The sequence below is a fragment of the Podarcis tiliguerta genome (assembly GCF_965153285.1).
Source record: "Podarcis tiliguerta genome assembly, chromosome: 5".
In the NCBI taxonomy this organism is placed as follows: Eukaryota; Metazoa; Chordata; class Lepidosauria; order Squamata; family Lacertidae; genus Podarcis; species Podarcis tiliguerta.
This window is the reverse complement of record NC_139538.1, coordinates 4,850,305-4,875,325: the sequence shown is the minus strand read 5'-3', so window position 1 is coordinate 4,875,325 and position 25,021 is coordinate 4,850,305. Positions and strand designations below refer to the sequence as shown.

At 50.5% G+C, this 25,021-nt stretch overlaps 1 protein-coding gene across 5 annotated transcripts in view; it reads right to left on the bottom strand.

Moving 5' to 3' along the window:
* The window catches only part of DIS3L2 (DIS3 like 3'-5' exoribonuclease 2), a 213,082-nt gene that overhangs the window by 38,442 nt on the left and 149,619 nt on the right, over positions 1-25,021 (bottom strand). For all 5 annotated transcript variants that reach the window (XM_083441955.1, XM_083441959.1, XM_083441956.1 and 2 more), the window contains one exon: positions 8,420-8,499. In XM_083441955.1, the coding sequence (XP_083298081.1) occupies positions 8,420-8,499 (80 nt within the window). The remainder of the gene's footprint in view (positions 1-8,419; positions 8,500-25,021) is intronic.

The following is a 25,021-nucleotide window of genomic DNA, read 5'->3' as shown; positions in this document are numbered from 1 at the left end:
TTGCAAAAGAGGAGAGTTGAGAAAAGGCCAGCTTTCTTCTCAGCCTTTAGAGGTCTTGGATTGAGTTCCGTCCGTGTTTTGGCAGCTCCCTCACCTGTTTGCAACATTCCCTAGGTTATTGATGTCTGCTCTCTTCCTCTTTCTTCCCCGCCTGCCACCCAAGATGATTAACTGGTGCATCTGAGCAGGCGAGGAACCATCTGGGCTGTTGGAGGGGAGGCAGGAGGAAAACAAACACCAGTATTTTTTTGTAATAAACACAACTAACAGGTGAGGGAGTTGCCAGAACACTGACGGAGCTAGATCTAAAGAGAGGAGCTGCAAGAAGCAGAGAGCCCAAAGCTTTCTTTCTCTCCGGAGTTGGGCTTCTGGTGCCCCCAGGCAATCCTGGCGCAAAGGGATGGCTGAGTGGAGTTCATCAGTCATCTCAGCAACAAAGCCCCTTGTTCTCTCCGCAAAAAAGGGCCACGGTCCAGAGGTGTGTGTTATGTCAAAGTCTAAGTTGTTCCTTTACAGTCGGGGGGGGGGGAGGGAAGAGCCAAAAGGAGCCTGTGGTTTGTTGGCTCCCAGCTGGCTCTCAGGGGAGGCTTCCCCATTGTCTGAAAGGTGAAGCGGGCCGTTCTGCAGAGGGGGCTGCCAGCTCATTTGGAGCGGTGCAGAGCATGTGGGGACGCCTCTGGGACCGATGACGAAGAGCCGAGTCAGGTCATAAGAACATCACAGGAGCCTGGCATACCGGATCAGGCCACCAGCTCACAGTGACCAACCAGACGCCTATGGAAGCCTGTAAGAACAGCCAAAGTATTCCTAGAAGGGGACCTGTACAGGACTGCCCAAACCAAGTTCCCGTGTGCCCGTTGGCAAATCCAGAGGCCAGTTGGAAACCTTCTTTCACTACCAGTTTTAAAGAGTGAATTTCTAGTTCTCGTGGCTTCGGAAGGAAGCTAGAGAAACGGTGTGCTGTGTTTTCTCTGCAGAATCACAAACAGGTCCCCGGTACACTGTGCCATCTGCTCCAATCTTGCGTCCCAAGGCAGGTTCCCACATAACAGACCTGGGAACCCTGTAGGCTTCCAGGTGTTGCTGGACTACAACTCCCATCATTCCTGACCCTTGGCCATGCTGGCTGGGGCTGATGGGAGCTGGAGTCCAGCAATACCTGGATGGGTCACACCAGGTTCACCATCTCTGCTCTTAGGGAAGTGACTTTCGCTTCGATACTGCGGCCCATTCCCACATCTTAAACACAAGCCCACCAGAAAGATCTGCTGGGAAGGCGTTAAAAACACTGCCCTCAGTTTCAGAGCTGAAAACAGGCTGGTTTTTACTTATTTAGAAATATACATATGGTAGCTCTGTTACTGGTGAGGAGGGCAGGGCAGAGGCAGCACAAACTAAGGAGAGTTGCGGTGCTCCAACTCTTCCTGACCTCCTACCAGGTCAGGTTGCTGGGTTGACCCCCTCCAGAAGCTCAGAACAGGCACAGATTTGTTGCAGGCAGCCAGAAAACCTCCCCCTCCCTCTCTTTCTCTCTCTAATCCTTTTAACGCCCAGCATCTTCCCTGTGATGGCAGCTGCAATTTTTCCTGGATGTTGCCTGCGTTTATGTCTTCAGGGAGCCTCATTCACCTCTCAGCCAGAGCTTCAAGGAACAGGCCTGGCTTTGTCTTCAAGGAACTTAATTAGCAAGATGCCAATGTCTGCTGGGCTGTTGTTAATGAGACACTTCTCTTTCCAAACATCCTGGGGCTGATACTCATCAGAAATGTCAACCTTTCAAATGCCTTTCCTCTCCTGGTCCGCAGTGTGTGTTTGTGCGTATGTGCAAAAGCACAGCATAAGCCTGGCCTGTTGGTGCCCAACACCTACGCAATATCTAAGTTCACAACAGGGGCAGAAGGGAAGAATGTGCGCCCTGCTTTGGTCAGGGGCCAGAGCAGCACAGAATTGGGGAGAACTGGAGACATGCAGCTGAACTGCCCCAGAAGATGCTCAGTGACAATTATCACGCAGCTCAGGCACTCCACCAGCCAATGGAAGCTGTCCATTCGGACAGATGCGGTGCTGTCTCATGAACCTCAGTCTGCTCCCAGCCGGTCCTCAGCTGCCCACCTGTCCAGTGGGTGGCACTGCCTGTGGCATCTTCCTCCTCCTCCTTAGTCTCAGCATTGCCCGTGTTGAAACTCAGCAGAGAGTTGGCTGTGTCTCCGCCCGCTGATTGGGCTCCCCACCTTCTGCCCTGGCTGCTCCAGTGGGCACCAGCCACCACAGCACCCAGTCACTAACTCAGGCTGGATCTATGGAGCAGCCCAGGAAACTGCAGCGAATCTTAGGGCCACATCTCAAGCAGGGGGCTCAGTGAAGTGGGAAACCCATTTCTGGACCATCCCACCGGCCAGGTGTGCGTGCCTGTACTAAAACAATTCCCTGCACATAGAAAACCAGCTTTCAAGGAGAAGCTCCAAGCCAAACCTCCTGCCTGAGATGTTGGTGTCCTCTGCATCAGTATCTTGCTGTGAAAGCCAGGGCTTTTGGGGGGAGGGAGTGGGTGATTGACTCTAAAGCCGAGTTGAGATTTCTTTGCCCCCTGAGCTTTTGGCCTGTATTGGATGGGGATTTGCAGCTCGAAATGTGTTTGAAATCACTCTCCTCGTTTTGTCTTCCTTTGCCACTGCCGCTTGCATTGCGTGATGGTGGCAGGGGCAGGTGTGCTCCCCAAAAAGCGACTGCTATTCCTTCCCACCTCAATCCCATGACAAATGCCCCCCACCCTGAGATGTTTTCCAGCTTCTCTCCCATCCCAAAACTCTCCCCCTCTCAAACCAATCCTCAGAAAGTTGCAGCATGTCCCTCAATGGGCCTGGGCATTTTGACTCAGAAGTAAATTCCCGTCGTGGAAGGGATGGAGGCTTGGTTCAGGTTTACCACCTGACTGTGGCTCTGTCCCTGCAGGTGGCCTCACCACCTGTATTTTAAACATCTCCTTTGCAGCCTTAAGATGATGTCCACAGCACAAACAGAAGCCAAGTTTCAGATCGGTCCATGAGCCCCAGGGCAAGGGACCCTGGCAGTGGACAGAGGTTTGTGTTCTCTCGCAAGGAATCACCACTAGTCTCCAAAAACTACAATTCCCAAGGTGCTTAGGGGAGGGGGAAGAGCCCAGGAAATGAAACAGGTTTACATTTGTAGTATTTGAATCCCATTCTTTAAGCCAACAAAGTTACAGGTGGGGAACTGAGGGCTAGAGACCGCATTTGACCCAAGTTCGCTGTCAGAGCAGTGATCATGCCAACCTCCTCCAAAAAGGCCACCATGGGCGTTGCAGTCTCCTTGCTATGGCTGGCCCACTGGATTTCTAGTGGATTCAGTACAAACATCACTTGCCATGAATATGGGAAAGACCACAAAATGCATTGCCAGCAGCACCACCGTAAAACTCAGAGCCAGACCTACTTAGAACTCAGCCGGCAATCTGGCCAAGAAGCCCCCCTGTTTGAAAGAAGACCACTGAGTTGGAGGCTGGGAAGGGAGCCCAAGGGGCCATGCCCTGACCCCAAGACAGGATCCTCCTCACTTTAACTCTGACACCCTTAACCTGCAAAATCAAGGCTGGCTCACAAGGAGCCAAAGCAAAGGGCAAGTAGCTCCGGACGACTCGAGCGACAGAGCCAAGCCACGTTCTACAGGAGAAGGGGGGGGGGGGGAGAAAACACACAGCCTTACGGGAAAATGCCTTCCCAACCCCAAATCTGCTGGATCCCGAGTCTGAAGCAAGTCTGAAGTTTACCGAGTCAAAATCTTTGAAATGAGCATAGGGGACCTGTCTTCCGTTGCTTCCAAGGCAGAACGCAGGTGTTCAAAGCACAAATTTGGTCCAGTAAAGTCTTCTGCAACCATAAAGAGTGGGAAGCAGCCATCCCTAAAGAGATTGTGGCTGTGTACACACACACACATGCTCAGAACTCCCCCAACTCTGCTTTGTGAAGCCATCTACACACAACGTTAGTCACCACCCACGTCCAACCCATAGTTTCTCAAGAAAGCTGCAGAGTTCCCCCCACCCCCACCCACGCATTTCACCCCAAACCAGCTTTGATGGAAAATGTGGTCCATGGGAAGCCATCCGTGCCCTCTCTCTGACCACCGGTGAGCACGGACGGTGCACAACTTGGAAAAGTATCTAGCTCTACTCATGTGTGCAATGACATGCAAATGTGTTTCGAAATGCAGTCCTGCTGCCTTTTATGCCGGTGTTGAGCTCACAGCCTACAGCCCATAAGTGGAGCTGGCTGGATCAGGCCAATGGCCCATTCAGTCCAGCATCCTGTGCTACCAGACTTGACATCTTGCTGCAGGGCCTGCAAGACAGAGCTGTTCCACCAGGCCATTGGCCAAGGCACAGTCTGAACCCCTCCTTTGGCAATCCTCACAGAACTCCAGCCCAGTGGTTGCCATTAATTTGATTTTGAATTGATTTTAAAATGAATTGATTTTAAACTGCTGTGTTGTTGTTAGCCACTCTGAGCCCGGCTTCAGCTGGGGAGGGCGGGATATAAATAAAAAAATATTATTATTATTATTACCCTCTGGTATGTTTCACAGGGCTTCCCCGCCAAGCTGTTCACATCAGCACAGCTTCCTTAGTGTCCGATTGGTTTTGGTTTGTATTCACACCAAGGGTCATTGACAGTGTGGGGGTATCTTTGGGGGTATCTTTACCCCATGCATGCTCACAGGGGTTGAGGTCAATTGAGGCTGTGGTTTCAAATGGGGCAACCAGGGGTTAGCAGGAGGCTCTGTTGCAGAAGTCAAAAGGCAAGAGCTACTGAAAAAAACATCCCAGGATCTAAGACACAAATGAAGCAGGATTAAGGTAATCTTTATGTCTCAAAAAGCAGGTAATTTAGCTTAAGTCAATCAATCTCAGCAAACATTACAGAAGATGAGACTCAAAGGCAAGCTGAGCAGCTGGGGGACTCAAATGGACAGGAGCCCCCCCACTCAAATGGTGTCAGGTAGTAAATCACCAAAAGGAATTAATCCGGTGCCATGAATTACTGACAGAACTTGATTTAATAACAGGCAACTGCTGTTGGAAATGAATTCATCTGAGCAATCAATCCCCAGTAAACCGACAACAGAAGCAGGCAGAGTTAACTGAGCTGCAGGCCCTGATCAGGGCTCAAGGAAACAATCCCCAGGAGGGGAAGAAACACAAGACAGCGAGCTTTAGAGAAATGCTAATGCGTTCGCACCTCATGTGAGCACAGACTAAAAACCGAACACTGGAAATGCAGTAAGTGCACAGCAAGTGGGAGTGTGAACACAGCCTAAGCCTGATTCAACGGCTAATTTGGTGGAGCGTGGGGTGGAATCTGAGTGGGTGCAAGAGAAGAGGTGCTGCATCTATGGAAACGTCCGTCTGAATAAGAGGCGGCAGAATCCTATGGCAATATGTCCTCCCAGTTGCCAGGGCATCTTTGACCTGAGCAGTCAGCAGAACTAACAGCAACATGATTAAAAAAACAATAATAATAAAAAAGCCATCCTACTAATAGGTAAAGGTAAAGGGACCCCTGACCATTAGGTCCAGTCGTGGCTGACTCTGGGGTTGCGGCGCTCATCTCGCTTTACTGGCCGAGGGAGCCGGCGTACAGCTTCCCTTTCATGTGGCCAGCATGACTAAGCCGCTTCTGGCGAACCAGAGCAGCGCACGGAAATGCCGTTTACCTTCCCGCCGGAGTGGTATCTATTTATATACTTGCACTTTGACGTGCTTTTGAACTGCTAGATTGGCAGGAGCAGGGACCGAGCAACGGGAGCTCACCCCGTCGCAGGGATTCGAACCGCCGAACTTCTGATCGGCAAGTTCTTGGCTCTGCGGTTTAACTCACAGCGCCACCCGCGTCCCTTCCATCCTACTGATACGTGGTGGCAATATTACAAGTTAATCAATCAATCAATCAATCAATCACCTTCAACACAAGCATATCAAGGCAATGTACAGGCCAGGGCTGAGAGATAAGAGGCCACCTAAAGCCATCCACACTGGAGAATGCATTTGAAATGGGTCCTCCTACAGACATGCACAATTCCTGAATAAACTACAGGAATACAGGTGTGTACATATATGCACTATGAGCACAAAAACCTGGACATTACACACAGAGTTCAATTCTGGTGGGTGTTGTGTTTTCACGTTGCACAGCAATGCACCCACAGTGGCCCAAACAGTGATGAATGCATTTCATTAAAAGTTCAATTAATTGCTGCTTGCTCAGTTTCCGTTACAGGCGACAACTGCTGCGCTTGGCGTGGCATGCACAAGCTGCGTAATTTGGAACAGACTTGCTTTAAGCCACTTTAGAAATCCATGTTGAGACTGTAGATTACAATAAGCTGCAATTAACCAATTTGATAGGAATGCCAAAAGGCCGCAGTGGTTGAAGTTTTCCATCAATGGACTCCAGCGTATTTCGGGAGGGTGGGGGAAAAGAACAGATTTTCAATGGCAAAAATATTGTCAGAAAAATACCCAAGTTTTGTGAGTATGTAAGTTGAACAAGTAAGGAAGTTGCACTGAAAGCCGGTCTGTTTAGAAGATGAAGCTCAAAGCATCTGGGGGTGTCATCTGGCTAAAGTGCTTTCCAGACCCACTGATTTGGTAGAGCTAAGCCAGGTTAGGAACATAGAAAGCTGCCTTACACTGAGTCCGACAGGTCAGCTATGCTGACTGGTACACGTTCTCCAGGCTTCCAGACAGGGAATTTCTCCCCACCCTGCCTGGAGATGCCAGGGATGTTAAGAGGCTCAGGTGCTAATGTGAAACCTGAACTTCTTGCTCTGTGAATGACCCTGCTTTGTGAATGCACAAGCTTGGGACTGCAAGCTCCCCACTCCCCTTCTCTTTCACAGCCACGTGGAGGAAATTCACCTGCTTTCAAACAAGCCACGGTTCCTCATCATGCCTAAATTCAGGAACTGTAGCTTAATTAAACTTTAGCAAGTGAACAAGCCCAGATCAAAAGCCATGGTTGATCCTAACCAAAGTTAAAACAAACCACAGTTCCCTGACTTCAGATGCAATGAGGAATTAGGCTAATTCAAAAGCAGAAGTGGTTGCTCCAACTTCCTTGCAGCTGAAAAACCCCCAAACAAACAGGGAGGGAGGAAGAGTATGTTTCTTTCCTGCACTGTATGAAAAAGTACTTTCTGTGCATGTCTAGTGGGGAGCAGACGTACAAGGGGAAAATGTTTTCTAGATGCCAAATTCCTTCTCCTTATAACACACAGTGTTACTTCACCTGTTGCCTATGGCTAAACCGGCTCACTCTTTTCAGTGATGCGCTGCGCATTCCCAGTTCTTGCTTTGTGCTTGTGACACAGACGGTTGTGTTGGGTGTTGAGCACATTCCCTTGTGGAGGGTGCATCGAAAGTGGGCAGAGACCATACTTCATCCTGCATCCATGCATTCAAGAGTTTCAAGGTCACACGACAGTCACGCAATGTCTCTAGAGAAGGGCAGGGCCAGAGAAGGGCGTGGCAAGTCGAGAGTCCTGAGGGCCAGACAGAGAGGCAGGGAGGGCCACGCTCAGGGCCTGGGACTGACGTTTCCCACCCTATCCTGGCCTGGCCTGGGTGGCAGAATGTTTGCAAACACAGGCAATAGCTGTGAACCCTGAATGAGCAGAATGTTTCCTCTGCCTGTATATCCCACTGTGCTCCTGTATCTGGGCTGGGTTGGCAGTGCCAATCTATAACTCTCCTCTGCCCCCTCGCCTGCAAGCTTCCACCCCTCAACTCCCAAATTCGCCACCCACCAGAATTTTGTCTTTCAAGAGCAGCTAATGCTGCAACTACTGCAGCCTACCTGCAAGCAAAGTGACAACCCCCAGCTGGCTGCGGTAGTCTTCAATGTGTTCAGACCTGGGATTCATCTTTCACCCAAGCGTGCAATTGGGGATCCATTTAAACAAAACAAAACAGATATTTCTATGGTGGGAGTGCTGCTTTGCCCACCTATCTTAGATCCCAACCCACCAATAGTTTGCCGAACCCCCGGTAGGGGTGCCACATTTGTTTGCCTCGGAGGACACGCCTGGGCTGGGCTGCAAATGCAGTCGTTCCGAGGTTCCAATCCACGTTTAACTACGTGGCTCGTGGGGAGGCAAACAGTCATTGCCCTAGTCTACCTTACAAGGCTGTTGCTGAAAGGCTAAACTGCCACCCTGAGTTTCCAAGAGGAAGGGTGGGAAGCAAAGAAGCAGAAGGCAGTCCAAAAATCCCCTGTGCCCCTTACGTGCCCAAGCAGTTCTGATTCCCCAGTGCCAGCGAGAAGGGGTCAGGCATCTGCTTTGCGCTCCTGTTCCTCCGACACACTTACACACACTAGTTGTGTAGGGTTTTTGCAGGCCTTACTTGTTGCTGTCCCGGTACTGATAGATGTAACATCCTTGTGGCATCCCGCTCTCCTTGTCCAAAGTAAACGAGAGTTTCAGCTGCAGAAAGGAGGAGAACGAAAGAAAGGAAGGAAGGAAGGAGGGAGGTGGGGGGAAAGAGAAAGATTTTTTTTAAAAAAACAACACACACACAACCACATTTAGGTGATGTTCTCAGCCGCGGCAGCAACCCCATGAAAGGCTAAGGGGAGAGACCAACCTCACCAAGGCTGACACTCAACCGCTGAGGCCTGGAACATAGAGCAGGGCTCCAAACCTCAGGGAAGACAGAGTCACATGCCTTGCAGAAAAAGCACTGGCTTTTTCCACTCCTTTGTTGCTATAAAGTGTTTGCGGTTCTCCCGAAATGGCGTGGGTCATGACAGCTCCCTCCCCCACCACCTTCGAACACACTCCAAGTCCACCACCCACACACATCCATGGCCCTGCAAGAAGCAGCTCTGCGCCTCCTCGCGGGTACAGGATTCTTCCCCCAGCGGCCGGACTTCCCACGAGCCTCTTTCTCTGAAAGTTTCTGCCCTGCGGCCCTCCAAGCACATTGGGGAGGGAGAGAGAAAGAGAGAGGAGGAAAACCACAAAGGGAAAGGCGACAAATTCTTCCTTTGGCACAGAGCTAATCCAAAAGCCAGTTGGAAGAGCTTGCAGTTTGGCCCCGTGTCCAGCAGGGGGCTGCACAGGGTGACCTGGAAAAAACGTGGGGAGCCCAGGAGGGGCTGGGAGGGATTGTTTGCTGGAAATCCAAGAAAGGGTTTCGGAATAGTGGGTCAAGTCTTGTGTTATCTAAGGCCAGTTCATTTGAGGCAGGGAAAAACTCATTTGGCTACTACACTGAAGAAGAAGAAGAAGAAGAAGAGGAGGAGGAGGAGGAGGAAGAATGGAATTCAATACAGCTCTGCACAGATTTTGTTAAAGGACGGTGGAGTTTCTGAACAAGAAACTCACTAATAAACACACATTGGGGCTTACTTAGAGCTGCTCCCCCCCAAACGGCTGGAATGGGTTTGAAAGGGAAAGGGGTGAGGAGGTAGCCATCCAAACCATGGCTGGTCTAAGGAGAGAATGAACCATCCCCTGTTCCTACAGCCAGGGTCTGGGGACCATGCCGCTATGCGGATGTCGTGGGACTACATTTCCCATCATCCTGGGTCATGCTGGCTGCTGGGAGATGGAATCCTCGAGGGACACAGGTTCCTCAAACAGATGACTCGAGCAATTGAGCCAAGCCAGACAGGGACAAGAGTGTCAGGAAGGGGGGAAATGCGGGTGTGTGCAGGAGAGAGAGAGAGAGCGCGCCCAGATTCTCAGGCCCATTCAATCTAAGCAAAAAGTCTTTCTCCAACCCAAGTATGATTCTCCGCCAGTCCCTGAGAGCAGCGCTGGGCTGGTCAATTGTCGGCATGGAGGAAGCTGCCTTCTACTGTTCCACTGAACTCAATATTGTTGACTGCGGCTGATGGTGGTTCTCCAGGAGCTCAGGCAGGGGGTCTTTTCCTACCTTACTTGGAGATCCTGGGGATCGAACCTGAGATTTCCTGCATGCAAACTCCACCAGTGAGCTGTGGCCCTTCCCAGAAGAGGAGGAAGAGTAGCATGTGTGTTTGCGCGCACGCAAACATGCCATGTTTTTGAATGCTTTGCCACATTTAAATAAAAACCGGGTCGTGCTGTGGGTTAAACCACAGAGCCTAGGGCTTGCCAATCAGAAGGTCGGTGGTTCAAATCCCCGCGACAGGGTGAGTTCCCATTGCTCAGTCCCTGCTCCTGCCAACCTAGCAGTTCGAAAGCACGTCAAAGTACAAGTAGATAAATAGGTACCGCTCTGGGGGGATGGTAAGTGGTGATTCCGTGCGCTGCTCTGGTTCACCAGAAGCGGCTTAGTCATGCTGGCCACATGACCCGGAAGCTGTACGCCGGCTCCCTCAGCCAGTAAAGCGAGATGAGCACCGCAACCCCAGAGTCGTCCGCGACTGGACCTAACGGTCAGGGGTCCCTTTACCTTTAATCTAGCATATCAGGGTTGAAGATAGAGCATAGCCCTTTCCCTCATCCACTAGTCTATTAAATGCAGGGAGGTTTTTCATAGAAGGGTGTGTGAGAGCACCCTCTGCGCTGTCTGCAGTGAAGCAGCCCAGAATCCTACCACCTTGGCCAAGTGCTCGCCAAGGGTTCCCTACAGATCAGGATTCACATTGGCAAACGAATGCTCTGTCAAACTAAGGGTGGCACACATTGCCAGCAAGATAGCTCAGTTGATAAGAGTGTGAACTCTTAATCTCAGGGTTGTGGGTTCGAGCCCCACGTTGGGCAAAAAGATTCTTGCACGGCAGGGGGTTGGACTAGACGACCCTCATGGTCCCTTCCAACTCCATAATTCTATGATGTGCCCATTTTGCATGTGTTCAATTACCAGCCCATTTGGTCATGCTTTCTGAACTTAGCAAAAGAGACATGAAAACGCACATTTTAAATTGCACACATTCCCCCACCCCAAACACATTTTTGCAGCATCTTTTATAGCCGAGAACGGAAACACAAAATTCAGAGCACAATCGGAAGGATAAGCGCCTCGCAATCTGCACATTAGTCTGGGAAGCAAACACTGGAGTGGACAACTTTGCTTACTAGTGCAAACCAAGTGAAATTCTCAAATAAGCCTACTTCAAACAAAAGCCTTTCCTGCACACAGAAAACTGGTATGTCAAGGAGCACGTTCCTCATTTATCTTCTCCCGGACACATTGGTCTTGTGTGAGTGGGAATCTTTCTCCCCCCCCCCCCATTCAATTATAGGAGTCCTGTCCCCCACCAAACACTCATGGCCTCCAGGGAGACTAACGGCTCTTAGAGAAGAAGCTCTTTAGGGCTGGATAACCTCTTGGCAGTCTGCCTTGCGTGCAGAGGGAGCTATTCTGATCTAGCCTGATGAGGTGTGGCAGAGATGCTAATGAAACGGTTTTCACAAGGAGGACTCCTGGAGTGAGCCGCAGGTTGCCCTCAACGCTTCTGGACATTTTGGAGAATGGACGGCAGACCTGACCTTTGCAAAACGAAGCAAACACCACAGAGAGACTGGCTTTATTTGCAGACAGTTGCTGGACCCGAAGAAAATCCGAGAAGTAAAATTAACAGCCTGTGAAAGAGCAAAGGCTTTATTAAGTCGCCCTTCCCCCAGTGGGCCCTTTGCACAGCCAGCATGCTGGCTCATTAGACGCGGAGCCAATTCGCACTCCCCTGCAAGGCAGCAAGTGGAAATCGAAGCAGCCGAGCTCCCCTGACCTCCCCTGACCCTAATTAAGACTGCCCAAGGTGCAGCCGCTACAGAGTCCACACATCTCTGCACAGGTGCAAACCTGCAATTTTATTCAAACCCGGCTATTTGTGTACCAAAGCCCAATACACCCACAAGCTGGATTCTCCAGTTTGTTCCGAGGCCTCAGCCTCATCTGGCGCAGGTCGACCAGCCGCAACTTGATGTCGCGCCACTGGGATTCGTCACATGGGACATCCAGGCAGATTTTGCATCGGGAGCGGCCTTGGGAGGAGGCCCTGTGGCGAGCTGGGCATTTGAATCCCTGCCACCCTGGAAAGCTAGACCAGTTTTCTCACGGAGCAATGTAAGCCACACCATAGGGCAGGGGAGGCTCACACCATCCAGTTATTCTCCAAACCAAAAATAAATATAAAATTCAAATTAAATATTTGGGGGGGGGGGTGTCTGCCATGGAGAGTAGACATGCCGGGGCTTGTGAGGTCTGACTCAGAAGGAGGAAATTTCTAAATGTTGCGATGCTAAACTTGCAGGCTGCAGACCATAATGAGTGACAGAAATTGGTCCAGCTGCCCAACACCCCACCCTGTATTTGTGGGGCTCCAGGTCCAAGTGAGCTCTGACAAAAGCCTCCGAGGAGGCCCCTCTGCTCACAAAGGCAAAGTTCACTGCTGCTTCCGCGCTTAGGGACCGCGGGAGCATCCCGCAGAAAGGACAACGAGGTGAGGCCCTGCTGGATCCCGTCACGGCAAGCCGTTTCTGGGATATATGCCTGCCGTCATTTTGTTCCGTCAACTTGCCACCAGGTTCAACTTGCGGCAGGGTAGAGAGACACGGAGCTCATCCATCACCCGGACGCATTCTTCGGAGGAGAGCGCTGCGGCGCAGCAGTCTCCGTGCCTGACAAATCGCCCTTTCCAGCTCATTGGCACTGGGCACAAAAGGGCCGTTCTTCATGCCGGGGGGCCGGGGGGCGGATTCGGTGGGAATGAGGGGGATTGGGAAGGCTGAGAACAACAGAGGCTCACCTACCCAAAGAGGCTCGCTGATAAATTAAGATGTCATAGGCCCCTGAATAAGAGCTGCCAAGAAGACTAGTTGGGATTTCTTGAGGGTGGCAAACGCCTTCAGCACCACATGAGCAGAAAAATGCCAGAGGTGGCATAGGGGGCAGCTTGGCTTGGCAGGAACATAACCAACGGTGGTTAAAGTTAGTCAAACATAAGTTTCTAGGTCTCCATTTTTAAACGCTCTCCTGTAACCTTCAGCACACTGTCAGAAACAAAAGGAAGTCTGACGTTCTTCCAATTTGCATCGTCTCTGTCTGGCTGCATGGAAGAAATTCCTAGCCCACTCCTGGTGAACAGGTTGAATGCCTCCTAACAAACCGAGGCTCGGTCCCCATGTGTTCTTACCCCAAAGTTGTCTGGTGTCACATGATGAAGATCAGGCCCTAAAACAGGGTGCATCCTTCCTCTCATCTTATCCCAACCTCCTAGTTTTGTGGTCCTGTGCAACAGACCTGGGTTGGGGTCCTCATTTCACCTACAAGTAAGCATTGAGAGCCAGTGTGGTGTAGTGGTTAAGAGCAGTAGTCTCGTAATCTGGGGAACTGGGTTTGCGTCTCCGCTCCTCCACCTGCAGCTGCTGGGTGACCTTGGGCCAGTCACACTTCTCTGAAGTCTCTCAGCCTCACTCACCTCACAGAGTGTTTGTTGTGGGGGAGGAAGGGAAAGGAGAATGTTAGCCGCTTTGAGACTCCTTAAAGAGAGTGAAAGGCGGGATATCAAATCCAAACTCTTCTTCTTCTTCTTCTTCTTCTTCATTGAGGTGGTGGGAGAAATCTTATCGCTGCCCTGACTGAGAATTCAACAGGGCCATTAAAAGGTGTGATGTGTTGTGAGAAGTATTTACCTTGTCCAGCAACATCTGCAGGGCCAAAGATGAACTGCCTTTGCAAGAGAAATACCTGCCATGTAGCCTGTATCTCAACAGCGGAGTCAGAAGAGGCAACGGGTGGAGGAAAAAGGGATTAGCCAGGCTGCCACGGGCTGAAGATTGTTATGCATTTTGGAAGAATGTGTTCTGATTTTAAGGTACTACAGATCTCGCTAGCTCCTGCAGCAGGTTTTGAGAAAGGGGGTGTGGCTTATCTTTTGCAAAGCTCCATGCACATGGGGGGCACCCTAAGGGCCCTTGCCAGGACTCTGGAGAGCCACTTCCAGGCAGAATGGGCAGCGAAAGAAGCTTGCCATGCTCCTGGGGGCAGGGGCCACAGCTCAGGGGCAGAGCATGCGCTCGGCATGCAGAAGTTCCTGGGTCCATTCACTAGAAGCATGTACTTTTAAAATGAGGCTGCATTTTAAATTGCATTTTAACCTGTATTTTAAATTGGTTTCCCCCCCCCCCTATTATGTTTTTACTGTAATTTTACTGGTGTTAGCAGCCCTGAGCCCGGCTCTGGCCGGGGAGGGCAGAGTATAAATAAAAGGTATTATTATTATTATTATTATTATTATTATTATTATTATTATTTATTACAGACGCTGCTACTGGAGGAGACTCTTGAGACTCTGGAGAGTCCCATGGACTGCAAGAAGATCCAACCTCTCCATTCTGAAGGAAATCAGCCCTGAGTGCTCACGGGAAGGACAGATCCTGAAGCTGAGGCTCCAAGACTTTGGCCACCTCATGAGAAGAGAAGACTCCCTGGAAAAGACCCTGATGTTGGGAAAGATGGAGGGCACAAGGAGAAGGGGACGACAGAGGACGAGATGACTGGACAGTGTTCTTGAAGCTACCAGCATGAGTTTGACCAAACTGCGGGAGGCAGTGGAAGACAGGAGTGCCTGGCGTGCTCTGGTCCATGGGGTCACGAAGAGTCGGACACGACTAAAGGACTAAACAACAACAACAACAAATTATAGACGCTGAGCTAGGCCCGATCTGGTAGGCGGCAGCTTCCGACTGTCCCTAGCATCTCTAGGCACAAAAAGATCTTGAGCAGGGCAGCTTCTTTTCGCTCAAGACTGCAAGAGCTGCTTCTAGCCAGAGCAAGTAAACCGTTCTGCTGTGCAGCAGCTTCAGCCACCCTTATCTGGATGATGATCTTATCTGGATGATGATCCGCTGACCAGCGAAAGGTTTAAGTTAAAAACATTCTGGCCCTTAGCCTGCTTTTCACTCGGCTGTGCCTGCCTTCAGTAAAGAACATACGAACTTTCCCCTAAGAGAAAGGGTTTTGTCACAGTAACCTTGGCTCTGCGCCCAGGGCAACCTTCTGCACTTGACAGAAATAGAAGCATGTCTTTCCTAAAGGCACGCCAGAGTGGACACAGCACAGCATTTTTCCCCGCATGAATGGAAAGCGAGAAGGTGGCTGAGTTGCAGCCCTCCCCCCCGGGGGGGGGCAAAACCCATCCTTTTGAAAAAGGGAAGTGTGATGGGGAAACATACAGGTGCCACACATTGGACAGACACCAAAACACAGGGCTGTGTGTGAGCCCTGGGGTTCTGTGAGCAACACCACCAAAGCTCATAATCCGATACAGAGTATAAAATTCAACACTTCTACCTCAATAATTTTTTTTAAAGGAGAGGTTCTAGTCCCTATGGCTGTGAAACCAAACTTAAAATAGTGGGGGTGGGATGATGAAAGTTGTAGGAAACTTGAAGGCTTCGGTCTCTCTTTGTCTTGCTCTGCGCTGGGCTTGAGAGCGGATTTAAATGCCATTCATTTGCATAATCAATTTGGGTCCCCCAAATTCAGCTTTTCATCGGATGGAATTTGGGTTCCCCTGCAGCTGATTTTCAAAACTTGCTTAAGCTCAGAGCACAAAGAGCCCCATTTATAAACCTTCTCTTTTTGAATGTGCTGCTTCGCTGGAGATTCAACATGGTCCCCCCCTCCCGCCCCCCCGTTCAGCGGCTGTGGTCATGGTTCACAGGCAGGATCGCAATTTTTTTGCCAAACATTTTCTTTTCCATATATATAGATATACGCGCATGCCTCCAATATAAACGGTGCTTTTAGAGCCACTTGCAAATCTAGGAACTTTGACGTCACTCTTCCTTCCACCTACTCAATCTTGACCACAACAAAGGAGAGTGGTGGGAAAGTTCAGATGGAAAACTGGCCGCCGCGCGCCAAGCCTCAGCCAGAGGAGAGGATATTTATTAGGCGATCCAGCGCAGGGCAGCAGCTTGCCCATCAGGCTGACAGAGCCCTGGGTTCAAACTCCAGCCAAAGCTTCTCTCCGGCTGCCATGCCTGCTTTGCATCATCAGAGAGGCTCACGAGGGAAGAACCCAGAGGCACTGCACAGAAATCTAGGGGGACTCTCTTCCCTGGAGCTCCGCTGGGGCTCCCCAAACATGGCTGCTTCAAGCAATCCCTGCAGAGCACCACTGGACAGTGCCAAGGCAACTCGCTACATCTCTTGCCTCGGCAATCCTACCTGTGAACCGGGAATGTTGGTGGCCCACCTCTCAGGGTCGTTGTGAGAACCAACAGTGCAAAGGCAGCAAAGCACGCTAAGCATGCATGAGGTTCAAATGGTAAACAGGGACCCCAAACCCTGTTATGGAGCAGAAGAAGGCAAAGACAAGCCTAGAAGCTGGGTCAGGTGTTAAGACAGGGAGATGCTTCCCTGGGTGAACTCTAAAAATACTCCTCGCTGTGGTGGCAGCAGGGAGGGAGAGATGGTTCTTTGAAGGAGCTCAGCCCTGCACTCGCTCTATTCCCAAGCATCCCACGCCTTTCTGCTGGCTGGTTTCACACATCTGGGGAACTTGGTAGGGTAAAGTCAGCCTGCAATTTGGCCACGTTCCTTTTCAGAAGTAGGTTTTAAGGAGCAGAAACTAATACCACATTTAATGGACACTCGAGCTCTCAAAACGAATTATTTATCCAAAAAGTTTATTTTATTCTATTCTAATTTTTTTTTTTTAAGGAGGAGATGAACGGCTCTCGCAGCAAATTTTCCATCCGTGGTGTTTTCTTTTAAGTCTTCAACCCCAATCCCGGCTCTTGCCCTGGAAAAGCATTCAAGGAGAAATTCACAGGGCGAGGAGGAAAAGCAGGATAATTCAGCATTAGCGGCAGGGGGGGAAAACGCCTTCCATTAATTAGCCCCTATTGCTCCTGTGAGCGCTCCAATGGGAGAACAGCCTTTACCGAAGGTGTCATGGGCTTTGAAGAAGCTCGAACTCAGGACAAAAGGGAGAAACGTGCTAAGAGGAAGGCACGCTTGGCAAACGCTCACCAGGATCAACTCCCTCCTGGAAACCAATGTCCCCACTGTGGAAGGACGTGTGTATCCAGAATTGGCCTCCGCAGTCACTTATGGACTCACTGTTTTAAGACCGTGTTCATGGAAGACAACCTTACTCGGCTACGAGGGATCGCCAAAGCAGCAGCAACAGCAGCTCCTGCAAACCCTTCCCTCTGCTTTTCTCAAAATAGCCGGAATCGGTTTCCCCCGAGGACTCAGGGCCCTCTGGGAGAGGAACAGAGGACCAAAGTGGGTGATTAAATTAGGGGATGCATGACTGCGCCCCAATGTGGATCGTCACTCAAGCACCGGACAAAAACTGCGGCAACAATGCAAGTCCCAGCCCCGGAGGTCACCTCTAACAAGATTAGCTATGCGTGCTGGGAGAGGAGACTGACGAAACTTCCAACGTGTTTGAAACCTCCATTGTTCGAGGGAGGGGGGCCCCTTTGAGCTGCTGGCAGACCGCAAATCCTCCATTAAGTGATGTGCCCAAGGCCACTGACAAACAGAACAAAAAAAGCAAGGGAGGGGGAGGTCTGAAGAAAAAAGTGGGCATTCAGTGAGCCCCGTGGAATTCTTCCCGCCTTTCCGTAGCACCAGCAGGGGTAGTTCCCCAGGGTGCCCCGATTTGACAGCCCGGGCACACCATGAATCCTCCTTCACCCCCCACCCCACCCCCAGCTCCAAGTTGACTTTTCAATTCCATTCCGCATCAGAGGCTTTGTGCCTTTGAAACCACAGAAAGCTGCCTCTCCATCCATCACTGACACAGAGCCCTCTAAAGTCTTAAAGCGGCCATTTCGCTCCTTTGCAGTGGGAAAGGCTGTGGGCACATGGAAGGAGACACAAGAGGAGGAGAGCCCAGAGATTCTCTCCACTGCCAGGTGCTGGACCTGAGAGGCTGCTGCATCTGGAGCGGACCAGCAAGGAGAAGGGAGATGAGGGCGAGGGACTGGCCATCCGCACCAGGGGGCAGGCAGGGCAGGCGTGCCCTCGCTATGCTGAATGAAGCAACAGAGAGGCACACAAAGCGGGCGCTACAGGACAGGAACGCTCAGCTATTACAGCAACACTGAACCCACCAAACGTTTTCTTTTTGGCTTGAAGTGCCGAGGTGTGTTTTCAATGCACCCGTCATCCGCTTGCTGGTTGGCCTGGCAAAGGGTGAGGGCCAGGGCAGAGTGGCACCGCTGCAGCTGTGCATCTGAGACCTAACACAGTTTAACACATTCAGCCACTGAACGCAGCTGGTGGGAGAAGGGAAGGGGGATGACACAAGGCCTGTTGGTGTGGAAGATTGTGTGAGTGATTGTGTTTGTGTAAGAGAGCCCAGGAGGACCACACTTCTTGCACATTATTGTAGACCCGGTGGAGAAGCACAAACCTGGAGCTTCAGTAGCAGAAACCATAAAAGGGTCCAAGTTAGATTTCATTCTTTCAAAAGTTTATCAGTGATCTCAGCAGCTATCAATATTAGCTATCTATAGCTATATATCTGGACGGGATTCAACTAATAAGCGCCAGCAGCAAACACCCTGCACAGGGTCTTCCCCTCATGCAACACAGCTTTCCTTTGTGGGGCTACCTTTGAAGGTCACCTGGAAACTACAACTAATCCAGAATGCGGCAGCTAGACTGGTGACTGGGAGCAGCCACCGAAACCACATAACACTGGTCTTGAAAGATCTACATTGGCTCCCAGTACGTTTTTGAGCACAATTCAAAGTGTTGGTGCTGACCTTTAAAGCCCTAAACGGCCTTGGTCCAGTATACCTGAAGGAGCGTCTCCACCCCCATTGTTCTGCCCAGACACTGAGGTCCAGTGCCAAGAGCCTTCTGGAGATTCCCTCACTGCGAGAAGCCAAGTTACAGGGAACCAGGCAGAGGGCCTTCTCGGTGGTGGCGCCCGCCCTGTGGAACGCCCTCCCACCAGATGTCAGAGATAAGAACAACTACCAGACTTTTAGAAGACATCTGAAGACAGCCCTGTTTAGGGAAGCTTTTAATGTTTAATAGACCACTGTATTTTAATACTTTGTTGGAAGCTGCCCAGGGTGGCTGGGGAGACCCAACCAGATGGGAAGGGTATGAATAATAAATTATTATTATTATTATTATTATTATTATTATTATTATTCCTTCTCCCTGCTGTGCCCCCTGAAACGTGCTCTGGGGAGGGAGTCAGAAGAACCCACAGAACAGCCTGCAGGGGCAGAAGAGGTGGGATTTTTCCGTCTCGCAAGCCGAAAGATCGCCTTACCGTAATGCCAAATTCCTTCCTCCTGAGATGCACCTGCTGGTCTTTAGGTACACAGGAAGCTGCTCTATGCAGGAGTCAAGCCCCCGGTCCTCTGACACTGACGGGCAGCACCTCTCCAGGAGTTCAAGTGGGGGCTCCCCTCCAGCTCCATCTGGACATGCCAGCGATTGAACCCGGGACCATCTGCAAGCAAGGCAGGTGCTCTGTCACTGAGTTACGGAGCCTTCTAGCAGACAAGCCAAAAGGGTGAGGATTATCCACCTGTGCCTTCAGTGGTTTCTGCAGTCTCCTTCCTTGTTATACAGGAGACTGGTTTGGGAAACCCTGTTTTAGTGAATTGTGGTGTGAGCAGAGAAGCCTAATTAATAATAATACTTGTGTTGTTGTTGTTGAAGTAGATATAAAGGTAAAGTTTTTGTAAACGTCTTGGTTGAACAGGGCTGCCTGTAAATCACATTCTGTTGTAAATTCCTGATATGCTAAAATATTGAAGCAAAGGGACCCCTGACCATTAGGTCCAGTCGTGGCCGACTCTGGGGTTGCAGCGCTCATCTCGCTTTATTGGCCGAGGGAGCCGGTGTACAGTTTCCGGGTCATGTGGCCAGCATGACTAAGCCGCTTCTGGAGAACCAGAGCAGCGCACGGAAACGCCGTTTACCTTCCCACCAGAGCGGTACCTATTTATCTACTTCCACCTTGATGTGCTTTCAAACTGCTAGGCGGGCAGGAGCAGGGACCGAGCAACGACAGCTCACCCCATCACGGGGATTTGAACCGCCGGCCTTCTGATTGGCAAGTCCTAGGCTCTGTGGTTTAACCCACAGCGCCACCCGCATCCCACTGAAGTAGATATATAGCCTGCTTAATTTGCAAAGATACTCAACGCGGCTTACAATCCACGACACGAAACCAATAATGCTATCACAATTGAACTAACTGATATGAAGGAAGCCACAAAAGGAACATCAAAGCCAAGCCCCCATAACAAAATCCAAAACAGCCACTGAAGCAAAGATGCCAAAGATGTAAACGACACGCAGCAATGCGGTGCCTGAAGCTGTGGAAGTGAAATGGGCTTTTGCTCAAAAAGGAACGCCTTCTTCCTCTGAAAGCATGCCTCGGAGCAAAGCCACAGCCTTTGAGAAAGGCTCCTGCGCATAGCTGCCAACATGTGCCCCTTTCGCAAGGCAGTGTGTGCTGCTCACACAACAGAGGGGAAGGGGAACAATCTCTGGCTCAACGGGAGAGCAAAGCAGCAGTGCCACCAGGCAGTCACTAGGGGGCGCCTCACGCCCCAAGATCTCTCCCTCTTTGGTGGAGATGCACTTTTGCTCCGTGACTCAAGCCCCACATTACTCGGGGCAATGACCAATTAAGCAATCTTCACTGGTGATAATTTAAAACACACGATGTTGAGGCTGAAGGTGGCACACGGAGTTGTTCAGCAGGTGGACCAGAGGTGGACTGAAACTTTGCCCTAGTTTGCCTCGCAAAGGCTAAATAAAGATGAAGGCCCATTTCCAGGAACAGCACATTCTTTGCTGCTTGGTCTGCTTTGGAATGCAGGTGAGGCGCCTCCACCACCGTCGCCCCCTCCAGGTAAAATGAGTCGCTTTATTCAGAAAGCCAGCAAGACAGGGAGGTGAGGCCACAACCCTTCCCCTGGCAAGCTGGTTTTCTGTGTGCAGGGATGCATATTTATTGTTTAATGCAGATAAAGCATCCCTGCCCCACTTGCCGCCTAGTGTGGCGAAATCCACAAACAGGGTTTATCGCCTGTTTGTGATGACCCGGAACAAGTAAGAAGGTGCAGTCCAAAGCAATTTGGTAGAATTAAGCCCGACTTCTGTTCATGCTACAGGGAAGGACTGCGGTGACAGACTCAAATAACTTGGAGGGCCAGTTCAGATGCCATAAATTTTACAGATAGGTTGAGGTAAGGCAGATGGAGATTTATTGGTTCTTGAAAGACCTACACTGGCTCCCAGTATGTTTCCGAGCACAATTCCAAGTGTTGGTGCTGACCTTTAAAGCCTTAAACGGCCTCGGTCCAGTATACCTGAAGGAGCGTCTCCACCTCCATCGTTCAGCCCATCACTGAGGTCCAGCTTCGAGGGCCTTCTAGTGGTTCCCTCGCTGCGAGAAGCCAAGTTACAGGGAACCAGGCAGAGGGCCTTCTCAGTGGTGGCGCCCACCCTGTGGAACTCCCTCCCATCAGATGTCAAAGAGAAAAATAACTACCAAACTTTTAGAAGACATCTGAAGACAGCCCTGTTTAGGGAAGCTTTTAATGTTTAATAGGTTGTTGTATTTTAGTGTTTTGTTGGAAGCCGCCCAGAATGGCTGGGGAAACCCAACCAGATGGGAGGGGTATAAATAATATATTATTATTATTATTATTATTATTATTATTATTATTATTATTATTATTGGTTCAAGCCCAAAGAGATGGTCAAGGCTGAACCCACATCCCTTCCTTATGTCCCAAGACATATAAACTTTGTTTTGCTCATTTTTTTCCATTCCCATCGTCTCCTGCACATTTCTGTCCTTTCTTCAGGGTCAGCTATAAACTGGAAGCCCCTTAGAACAGGGTTCTCTTGCTTTTTCATTCTCTTAAAGCGCCGTGCAGACTTCACCGTTGTCACTGAGGTGATAACGGAGACTGAGAGCCAAGCGTCGGCATTTCTGGGCGTGCAGGAAGAAAGGTTTCTTAAACCCTCGCCTCCTTCTCTCCAGGCCACACGTCTCCTTGCAACTCTATGAACTTTCACCCAGACATTTGCTGGCAGGTGAAACAATGCAGACTTTTGACACCCGGGCGTCACGTTGCCACTTAAGTCGGCCTCTGCTCACATCACTCGACACGCAGTGACTCAGGGTGACAGAAAAGAAAACACCGGCCACATCGGCGGCTGGAATTAATACTTGGAAGAAAATCACAAGAGCCTCCTCGAGGCCCGGCCCAGATCCACGGGAAACCAAAAGGATGGGAGGCTTTCGGACACCTTCTGGAGGGTGCGAGTTTCATCAGATTTCTTCCCTGGAAAGGAACTCATACCTCACCTTGCCATTCGCCTCTCCACACATGTGCCACAAGCATATTAGGAGGGGAGCCACTTCTACCTGAAAACCAAGGCCTTTTAGCTACGGGTGCTGAAGGAATCTGACTGCTGTGCGGATCAGAACGCAGCGTTATCTTCCGCAACCCACACGTCTCCAAACTTTGCAGCACAATTCTGAGCTGGAGAAAAATGTACCAACTCCCCACCCCTTTTAAATGCCACTTTAAGGGGGGGGCGGTGTGGAGAGAGATGTTTTAGAAATGCTCACACTGAGAAAAATATAGATATGCATTCTTCTTGTACAGTTTGTTTCTTTAAGAAAAACTGCACATTGATGAGGAAGTGGGACGGAATGGGCTTATGAATAAACTTGCTGGCAAGAGCTGGAAATGGAATGGTCTCCAACTTCCACCTGAAGCATCTTCAAAGGCTGGAAATGCCATGTTTTATTCGCCACCTCTTCTTTTAAAACATGACACTGCGCATTCCACCCACCCAAACCGGCATCTCTAGCCGGAAGGATCCTAGTTAGGGGTCTTGGAACGGCCCTGAGGACCTGCTGCAGCCAGAGCACAAAAATCTGGCGGCTCAGCCAGGTGTGAGTCACCTTCACAGGTGAGCTGGGAGGCAGGAATGAGCCGGTGGACAGAGCTGCAAGTTTTCACATCAGATATGTTTTCAGCTGGTTAAACTGGATTTTCATAGCATTTTAAACCAATATTTCCATATTTGCTTTTTGAAATGTACGGCTCCACTGGGACAGCACAGGCTATCCTTTCAGAAAACACACCCATACATGCATATAATGACCACTATTTGCATTTTAAAGAGAAGGCAAAGGCAACTGAATGGGTAGGGGGAATATTGCTTCCTTGAAGACCCCCCTCCCCCTTTCCTTTCACACACCAGAAAACTAGGCCACCCTTCAAACGAATGCAGTTCCAGTGTTGGAAATCACTAAGAGGAGCAGGAGGCCAGATTGCCTGTAGAGCAAACACCACTTTGCCTCCTCATTTTAATGAAATTACTGCACAGCCCCATTTCCCACTCATCTTTCCGCCGCGACTCATTTAGAAATGCTCCGCTGGCTTCCCAGTGCCCGGAGGCCGGCGGGCGGCTTCACTCAGCTGCTGCTGCTGCAAATGTTAAAAAGCCGAGCTCGAGAGGACAGGGCATCCCATAATCTCAGAGCGCTCGTGCACTTTTTGATCATGCTCAAACGTTTGGCAACGGGGCGGGAAGGATCACCGGGAGATCTGGGCAGCTGGATCAGACGACAAGGCCTCCCTCTAGTCCCTTGGTTCTGTTTCCCAGGATGGTGCAGGTGCCTCTGGGAAGTTCATAGGCAAGAGAGGCAGGCAAGAGCCAAGGGGAAGCCTGGAAAAAAACCTTTCCAAATCCCTGTGCAGTTCAAGAGCAGTGCAGCTGAGCTGCAGGACGGCCCTGTTTGGTCTCCAAGGGGAACCCAGCACTTCTGAGAACTCTTGGGCATGGCTCTTGGGCCATCACTCTTTCTCCTCCCAGCAGGTGCTCTTTGCTCCCCGGAGTAGGAACTTGGTCAGCTCCCAGCAGCAAAAAAAGGCTTCTCCGTTAAATCAATCTTGTGTGGACAGGTCGGCTGCAAGCGCCTTTCAGACGCTTCAGTGCCATAGCTAATGGGAAACAATGAAAAGCCCAGAGACTCAGCCACAGCAGAGGCAACAGCACTGGGAAGAGAAACCATAAAGGGGGGGGGGGACACAGGGAAGCCGTCTCCCCACATGCATCCAGAGTACCGCCTTGTCTCTCGCGTCTTTATGTGTTCCACGGTGTGGGGAAGGGCAGGCTTCCCACGCCACTCGTGCACCAAGACTGGCCTCTGACATTGCAGGCAGCGCCACTAGCCAGATCTGTGAGTGTCACCTGCAACTGAAACATTCAAACCCTGCCTTCCTGCCCTAGCAACAGGACCTGGATATCTTCTGTATGGTCTGACCTTTAGTCTCGCCCACCCCGTTCCTCCCTTTGCAAGCTCGTTTTCTAATGGCTTATTAGAAATGCTATTAACTAAATAAATACCCAGGAGATGCGCTGGCCTCGTGGACAATGAGAGGTTTCCTGCCATCCAAGATCCCAGTGCACCACTGCCCCTGCTTATCTGGAAAATTATGAAACCACTGCCCTTATCAGAAAAGCGAAGGGGCGATGCAGGTATCTTAAGCCACAGGATGAGCTGCAAGTTTGACATGGTTAAGACAGCAGCAAAAGGTTTTGCAGAGTGCTACTCAGGTAATTTGCTTGTGCCACCTCTTAGACGGGCATCTCCTCTCTGCCCATGGCACCGGGCAGCCTAGATTGCAAACAATGTGTCCATGGTGCCCCCGTCATCAGTTCCGATAAGCAGGCAGCAGGTCTATGCAGCACACCAATGGGAATTTCTCCCCGTGCTAGTCACTCGCCTAAATGGTCTTCTTCAATTATTGTCACTACTATCATTATTACTAAATGAATTTATATACTGCCCTATAACCGGAGGTCTCAGGGCAGTTCACAATAAAATCACATAAAAACGATAACCCGGTAACATCCCCCCCAAAAGAGCCAGATTTTAAAAGCGTATAGGATGTCAATCCAGTCAACCAAAGGCCTGCTGGGAGCTGACCAAGAGGAATGTTTTTGCCTGGCGCCTAAATGTGTATAATGAAGGTGCCAGGC